Source organism: Haliotis cracherodii, unplaced genomic scaffold, assembly GCF_022045235.1.
Source record: "Haliotis cracherodii isolate W230 unplaced genomic scaffold, xgHalCrac1.p SCAF_9, whole genome shotgun sequence".
In the NCBI taxonomy this organism is placed as follows: domain Eukaryota; kingdom Metazoa; phylum Mollusca; class Gastropoda; order Lepetellida; family Haliotidae; genus Haliotis; species Haliotis cracherodii.
In genome coordinates, this window is record NW_027266343.1 from 13409007 (window position 1) to 13418118 (window position 9112).

General features: G+C 41.5%; 1 protein-coding gene across 1 annotated transcript; it reads left to right on the plus strand.

Annotated features, from left to right (window-relative positions):
* The first annotated feature begins 6581 nt into the window (after nucleotides 1-6581).
* On the plus strand, nucleotides 6582-9112 carry LOC139451752 (fap1 adhesin-like). Its single transcript, XM_071233066.1, has 2 exons — nucleotides 6582-6591; nucleotides 8124-9112. The coding sequence occupies exons 1-2, from the start codon at nucleotides 6582-6584 to the stop codon at nucleotides 9110-9112; spliced, it is 999 nt and encodes a 332-aa protein (XP_071089167.1).

The window sequence follows — 9112 nt, forward strand, 5'->3', positions numbered from 1 at the left end:
ACACTCAATTAGAACTGTTACCTGTAAATAATTGCAAAACACGATTTTTCTTCTTTGACACCAGTGTACCGATGAAGTTTAAACCTGTCATTCTTGTTCTACCAAAATTGACCTTCAGATTTGTAATGAAGAACCTAAGTATTGTTGTTCGATCCCAATGTCAGTCGGCCGATTCTTAATACATAACCAGGGGCGGTCGTGTAGCCTAGTGGTCAAAGCGTTCGCTCGTCACGCCAAAGACCCGGTTCGATTCCCGACTTGGGTACAATGTGTGAAGCCCATTTCTGGTGTCCCCCGCCGTGATATTTCTGGAATATTGCTAAAAGCGGCGTAACACCATACTCACTAATACATGATCAACGAGAAAAAGAAGCTTGCCTAATGATATGGAAACGAATTAACATCAGGGTACCGCAAACGAATATTGAATTATACTATAATAAGTTATATGAAAAGATCGAGTGTTGTTTAACTTTTCCCTGTACCTGGAAACAACACTTTACCAAATACTAGTACAGTCGTAGCGGCGGCAATTTTATACAAAAATGCCACCACTGCTAAATTATTTCCTGACCCCAGCAGCACAAAGATTTGTTAGGGCTACGACTACCGCAAGCCTCTTAAAATATGCGTGTTACGATCACTTTAACGCTAAGATCCCTTTGTCGAACTGGCCCTGTTCGACAGATTTTGATTTCCTTTCCGTAACCTGCCGGAGTCTTGTCCCCCTATCGATGAATGTTATGTGCGAAAATACGACAAACCAATTAGAATGCGCGTATGATTTCAAGTTCTTCGTCAATGAATCCCTCAGGAATAATTTTTGATTTATTTACATATGCCTTGTCTAAATCTTCCTTCAAAGGCAAAATATAGCAATTCAGGATTTCAAACTTATTTTACCAACATTATCAAATGTTTGTTCCCAAAATCTGTCTCAAGTAATTTAATGTACAAAATATGTATTTTGTTAAATGTGGGCAGATTTCAACAAGCCGTAGTGAAATGTAAGCGAGTAGATAAAAATGCTCTCTTGAGTTAGGATTCACAACCAGCTTCAGGGCAGGGAAGTCGACACATGGTCATTCAGTTGTTCAGTATGCACCGTAAGAGACAAAGATCATTTCTGTTACCTTTTTCCTTGACAAATCTAAGGAAAAACATAAAACCTCTGAGCAAGCTTGAGCTCATTGTTCAGGGTGTACTCCTCCCGCATCTTTCGCTCATGGTAATCATGTTTCCCTATTGACATAAGCAAAATCATTTGCTTTGTTAACAATTCTGTACCACCAATCGTTTCCAAATAAGATGTCTGGTCCATGGACATCATTGAACCTGAACTCATGCCTTACATAACTGGACCTTTGTGAAACATTTCGGGCAATATCAGTGAGTGAGGTGGTCACATCTGGAGATGCTATTGGTATCCGTATTACAACCTTTGAATCTACCCCTCTGGAAACAGTGAGATTGTCCATCACCAAGGACGAAACATGAAAAAGAAAAACATCTTTTGGGTCACTTCTGATAAGGGATGACCTTGTTACAGTAGCAGATGCCTTCATCCACTGGTCATACTTTGCGGAAAACCCAATGTAGTGGACCTTTACCAAATCAGTTCCATCTGCATCAGTTTTAGAATCGACAATCTTTACATCAAAAAGCTGAGAACTTCTCCAGCCTTTCTCCTTTGGTGTACATGGATTCGCCAGCCTAAATGATGGCCAAGTGTTGAGTCTCGGGTAATCAAGGTTCCGTTTCTCCCTCAACGTTGGTGGCATTCTGGCTGACCAAGGGAAATCATTACAATATAAATGGTTTGAAAACAGTTTGAACTTCATATTTATTTAAACAATGGGAATAACTTGAATTTTACTTATGTTTTTCATATTGGGAGTTTTGTCTCTACGATTTATGAGAACAATATAAAATATGATTCAACAAATTGGTAGGTAAAAACATGTCACTTTGGTCTTTGCGAGAAAGGGTTTGTAGAGAATTGAGATAAAAAGCATTTCAAGATATCCGTCCTTTTTAGTGTGTGTTATGATTTTAACATTATGCTGTCTACTTTAAGCGTTTTTCAGCAGTTGGTGATATAAGATATATAGATCTACCAAATACTATTTCACAACAAATGTTTAACACTTCCTGAAGTATAATTAATGTTCTGAAAACCATCAATATATATGTTAACACTACTGATATTCGGATAATCCACTGTTAACATGGCAAAATTGAAATGGTGCTATATTTGTTGTTTTGAGTTAGAAAAGTGTCTGAGAACAACCTTAGTTTACCATGGACAAGTCACAATTACGACTATTTCGATTTGTGTATTGGATTTGGGCCCAGCACGGGCCACATGGACTGTGAAGGAGGCCTATTTTCGCCCAGCACATAACTTTGATTTATACTATTATGTAAACAAATGAGTTATCGCCCCTATCTAAACCTTCGACACCTACGCCTCGTCACAATAGTACAACTCACATTCGACTCAACATTTACACATGTCATAATTCTTCGCAAAAGTCAGTAAATAAAAGCTTTGCATATATCCAGTTGGACCTTGATATGTTATGTAAATTTATATACTGACATGTGATAAAAATGAACTAACCAAATGTTATGAAAGCAGATAATATTTCTCTCCTCGCGCGCCTGTCTTTGCCGCATGTGCTAGATCCCAAACGAGGCTCGTCGAAATGTATATTAACTGGATGTGGAATGGGTGGTCTAATTCAAAACTGAAATACGGCGGGCATTTTACACCAATCGCAGTGTTTTTTTTCAAAGAGCTCACAATATCGACAGGAAAAGATAACTACGGTGTAACTAGCTACCTGGAAACCATTTTACGGGTGCTTGCTGAAATCCCTTTCAAGGTCAGTTCAAACAAACATGCAGTAATGGACCTTCGTTATATATCAAAGTACGACCAAAATACAACGTTTTTTTATAAACATGTCGCCAGGTATCATTTTAAACAACCTAGATATATATAATTCAGTTGTAACCAGATCAACAAAATCAACATGGGGTAGTGTGTGGTCGAGAGAAATAAGGGTATCTTAGAAAGTAGGTCAAACCATTTCACACAGTACTATGCTTAATGCGACTTTTGTTTTGGTTTGATTACTCAATCTAACCATTTACCAGTGTTTACAAATCAAGGTTACCTAATGTACATTATTACTTATAGTGCAGCCTTATTTCCACCATAAATTGTAATACAAACCTGAAAACAACGAAGGAATTTGGGTCAGTATTTTTGTATTCGTAAGAACATGGCTGACAAAGCTGCATCAGCCAATGAGGTAAACGCATTTGGTCATGAGGTGTCGCTAAGTTGCTTGAACCTGGAAGAATGACAGAGTTGTTCCCCTTAGTCCATTGCTGAGACAAATGATACATGCTTAAAGAGTTACTCTCGGCAAGAGACACCAGTATTAGTTTGAATGTTGGTTGGGGTCATGAGCAAATACATTGCCAACATAGCAAACGTACTATATACAACACCGGTAAACCCAGAAGTCCTTTTGATCTTTAATGAAAAATCACTCTGGACGTTCCCGAAATTTCATCAGGATATATAATCCGCACTATTTTTGCGATACTGTGTTGCTGTGTATTGTTTAGATGTTTCTCTGTCAGTCATATAATGCTTGAATTTTATTCTGTCTCAGCATCCCCTCGGGGAACACATGAAATAACTTTACCTAGGTTAAACGCCGAATAGGACATGCCCGTATCATGTACGAAATGTGTTTTAAGATGCTTTTCCACATTCGTCACCACTTGCCTCTTTCCGTAACCTGCAAGAAGACTCGTCCCCCTATCGATGAATGTTATGTGCGAAAATACGACAAACCAATCAGAATACGCGTATGATTTCAAGGTCTTCGTCAAAGAATCCCTCAGAAATAATTTTTGATTTTACATATGTCTTGCATCTAAAAATATACCCAAAGCACGGTTAATTGTGTTCAATCATACTGTATAATCCCGCATGTCCAGATGTGCTTTAAATTGCATCTGAAATAATGGGGAATTATATGGAACAATAACGCGACGAGTTGACAATTATTTTAGGTATGCCCGTTTGCGCTAAGACGGAACCCGGTCGCAAAAATGGCAATGAGAGGGGCACGAGTCGCTATTCGGCTTGTACCGGAATAACACGAGTTGGTCACGAATGGCTTTTCCAGTGTAGTTATCCTTTAAATTATCAACGCGTCTCCTTGTTTTGTAGCTCAATCAAACAGAAGCTATACAAATAACTCTGGCAAACATCTGCTTGTTGGAAATTGCACGGGAATATTTCATCAGTAGCTGCCTGTCAGATATTACACACTTTGTAAATACGGAACATGTTTGTCTGTATTAGACCATGACTTTGCAATCTCCAACAAGCAGATGTTTGATTCAGCTACTAAAAAAGCGTAATTGCCTAAAGTATTTACCCGTATGGTTCGTAGTTGCACAGAGTGATCGATTCGACAGAATGTAAGAACAAAAATGTCATTATCCATTTCCCTATTGAAAAGGGCCTTTCTCTCACTCACTCACTCACTCACTCACATGTGTCATGTATTTGAGCTTCATAAATATGTATATTGTTTCCATGCAAAAAAGCAAACACTTTTTATTTGAGGCAGTTTCAGCGTTTAACAAAAGTTATTTGTTTTTTTCTTTATATTAGTAGAGCAAGTACTATAGTTATTGCCTGCTGCTTAAAGAGTAATTATGTATTAATGCCAGTTTATATTCGCATATAATTGTTGGACTGAACCTTAATCCTCTTCAATTTCGGGAGTGTTTGTAACCACTTGTACCAGTGCCCTGCTGGCTTAAAGTGTCTCTACGGCATGTGACGTCGTTTCAACTTGAAATAATTGTGGCGTGGCGTGGCGTGGCGTGGCGTGGCGTGGCGTGGCTTCTGCCAGGAGAGCAGAAAGTCGGTGTGTCGATCCCCGACTGAGTCATACCCTGCCTGGCGCTCGGCATTAAAGGGATAAAACAAGGACTGGTCCACTTTCCGTACACTGTGTCTTAGTCGAGTATTCATGCTGAACTGCTGCATGGTGTCTCAGTGAGCTAGCACTATCAAACCTGGGGCACAGGTAACCCAGCCGACTAAGGCGTCGATATTCGCGGTGCAGATTTTCACAGAAGCCTGTCATCGTGGGTTCGAATCCAGGTTCGCACCGATTTCGTTTCTAGGATTGTCAGCCCCAGACAAGTGGTACACGTCTGTGACCTGCATCACTTCGGGCTTTCCTCCTACATTAAGCTGACACGCCGTGATGTAACTAAAATACTGTTCAAAGCGGTGTTTAACCCAACTCATTCACTCACTACAAAACGGCGTTGGTCGGGACACAAGCACGCACGCACGCACGCACGCACGCACGCACGCACGCGCACACACGCGCGCACAGCCACACACACTCACACTAGTGCAATAATATTGAATGCGACTGGTCGGCTCTGAATCACTAAACTGTGCCTCAGTGAAGTATTCATGTTAAACTGCGGCATGGGCTAGCACTATAAAACTAAAAGCGACATATCCATACTCCATCGTACGATTCCGACTATAAAACCGGCAAAAGTCCGGATAATACAAACAGTCACACACAAGCTCGACCTTAGTGTTATATTCTTGTGGGTGTGTCTGAAATAAATATGGCTCGCGTTGAAGGCATAGAGGTAGAAATAATGTGATTTTTCTAGCAGGCTTGTGTCCAAAGATTACAGCTTCAGTTGTTATTTTTGTATCTTTTAAAAATAATAATTTAGAACCTGTGTAAGTCCATCTCAAACCAAAGTCATGCACGCACGCACGCACGCACGCACGCACGCACACACGCTCGCTCGTCAGTAAGTTTTTCAGAAGCGACGGTCACTTCTTAACACAGATAATGGACAAATGATATTAAGGGAACAGATATCATGGACAGTAGCCCCAGAAACGTAAATCCTGAGGAAAGAAGGGCACATACACATTCATACAGCTGCCGCCATGGATCAGATAGGGTCACAGGAGGTTGGGGGAGGCAGAGTTTCGTCCCTTAGACTTATAAGTCTATAAATAGATTTTTGGTTTGCCAGCACCACTACCATGCTCGTGTGTTTCCGCAACTTGGGACACGTCTATACAGACTCTGTCTCCCCGAGAGAGATATTTAGAAATAATCTAACTAAATTGTAAAATGATTTGGCAAGACCAGTTTGTCTCAGCTCTGGAAATTAACCATTGCTTTTGGTTCCATTTTGGTTTTAGTTTTTATTTTGAGGCAAGAAAAATCTCTCAGTTGATTTCGTCGCATTTTGATTTTTTATTTGAAAATATCTTAAGTTATCGATATTACATAAACAAAATGAAATGTACTGGCACTTCGTCAGCGCTCAAAGAATACATTTACATATAAAAATACTTTCGTTAAAATGTATTTGAGGTTTTTAAGATCTGCTTTAAAAAAATCTTGCACGGACGGAGGCACGGACGGGATCCATTTTAATCACCCCACGCAACCCCCCCACCCCCACCCCACCCCCACCCCACCCCCACCAATATGGAGACTGGTGATCACGACATGCATTCGATTTTTATTCTGTGCCCTTTTCAGAAAATTTGAAAGCGACAGTCCTTGGCCCAGTTGATCAATCGTCCTCTCTCTTTGACAATGTTTGTGTAGAAATCCCTGACCCCTGCAGCTTTCCATAGGTGAGGACACCAAAGACCACAACACTAGGCTCCAGTTGAGAGACCGATCAACCATGTTGGATCGACTCATGTACAATGATATAGTCAAGTCAAGTCAAGACAGGATTATTTTACAGGCCATTGGTCAAAAGAGGTGCAACACATCTATCCTCTTCTGTCATGAACACATACGGTCGAAAATGGAAACGTGTCAGTTGTATTCTCAACGGGTTACTTTCAATTCCAGTCAAATATTTTGCAGTGTGTCTTTTATGCTTAAATACAGTTAAAGAAAGTACACACTGTTTGTAAATTGAAAGTTGAAATTGTTGAAATTGATTATGTTTATTACTGCAACTGTGTGTCAAAAGTTATCTGTAGCTGAGTATTTTGTTTACTAAAATTTAATTGGCTCAATGAAGACCGGGGTAAGAAATGAATTTGCAGCCACAGGACCCATACTAAATTTGTGCCGAAAAATGCAAATTTATTGATTTTGTAAAGATAAGACGTTTAGATAGCTATCATCAGTTGTGTATCATGCGATTCATGTTTATTTTCCAATTAAATTAGATTTGAAAAATAAAGCAATGTAGAAGTATTCTTTAAGTGCTGACTGAGCGCCAGTACAGTTCATTTCCAAATTTGACGCATCAGTGACAAGAATGATGTCCGATGCAATTCCTTATTTAGACTTGTACCACATGTGTTCCTGTGTTTTTTTAGGTGAACAATTGTTTGTTGTGTTTGTTGTATAATGGCGCACTCAGCAATATTCCAGCTATATGACGGCGGTATGTAAATAATCAAGTCTGGACCAGACAATCCAGTGATTGACATCATGAGCATCGGTACACGCAATTGGGATACGATGACATTCATCAACCAAGTCAGCGAGCCTGACCACCCGATCCTTTAGTCGCCTCTTACGACAAGCATGGGTTGCTGTAGACCTATTCTACCCCGGATCTTCACGGGTCCCCTGAATAATTGATAAACATTCGCATGGTTTTTTTGTGACGGGTGCCACCATGGTGCAGGATAAGCATATCATATGCTAACCTTCTCCCGAACCCCAGTGTCCCGATATCATCACTATTTGATAGTGATTCATTCACGCATGCTCATGATGTATTCTGTGTCGTAAATCTACTCTGCTTTTGGCAGAGATTTCTTATGAATATGGAAAGGGTTTTGTTGCTTTAATTTAATGTATATACTATCGCTAACTTGGCGGCTAATGGTTTATCAGATGGCGTATTGGTAAAACAAAATATCCCAATCAAAATAATGCAGATACCTTGCCATCACACACTGTGACATCACAACTTGTTGATGTTCCTTTCGTCATGACAAGCGATTCCACGCGTCTGATCCAAATGGTCACTCAACAACACAGTTAACAACACAGTCAGCAACACAGTCAACAACACAGTTAACAACACAGTCAGAAACACAGTCAACAACACAGTCAGCAACACAGTCAGCAACACAGTCAGCAACACAGTCAGCAACACAGTCAGCAACACAGTCAGAAACACAGTCAGCAACACAGTCAGAAACACAGTCAACAGCACAGTCAGCAACAGTGTCAGCAACAGAGTCAACAACACAGTCAACAACACAGTCAGCAACACAGTCAGCAACACAGTCAACAGCACAGTCGGCAGCACAGTCATCAGCACGGTCGGCAGCACGGTCAGCAGCACGGTCATCAGCACGGTCGGCAGCACAGTCATCAGCACAGTCATCAGCACGGTCGGCAGCACAGTCATCAGCACAGTCATCAGCACGGTCGGCAGCACAGTCATCAGCACAGTCAACAGCACGGTCGGCAGCACAGTCAGCAACACAGTCAGCAACACAGTCATCAGCACGGTCGGCAGCACAGTCAGCAACACAGTCAACAGAACGGTCGGCAGCACAGTCAGCAACACAGTCATCAGCACGGTCGGCAGCACAGTCAGCAACACAGTCAGCAACACAGTCATCAGCACGGTCGGCAGCACAGTCAGCAACACAGTCAACAGCACGGTCGGCAGCACAGTCAGCAACACAGTCAACAGCACGGTCGGCAGCACAGTCAGCAACACAGTCAACAGCACGGTAGGCAGCACAGTCATCAGCACGGTCGGCAGCACAGTCAGCAACACAGTCAACAGCACGGTCGGCAGCACAGTCAACAACACAGTCAGCAACACAGTCATCAGCACAGCCGTCAGCAACACAGTCAGCAACACAGTCAGCAACACAGTCATCAGCACGGTCGGCAGCACGGTCGGCAGCACAGCCGGCAGCACAGCCGGCAGCACAGTCGGCAGCACAGTCAACAACACAGACAGCAATCGGAGATTATCAAAGTTTCTTATGGTGTCAACACTAAATCTGGTGGAAGAATAA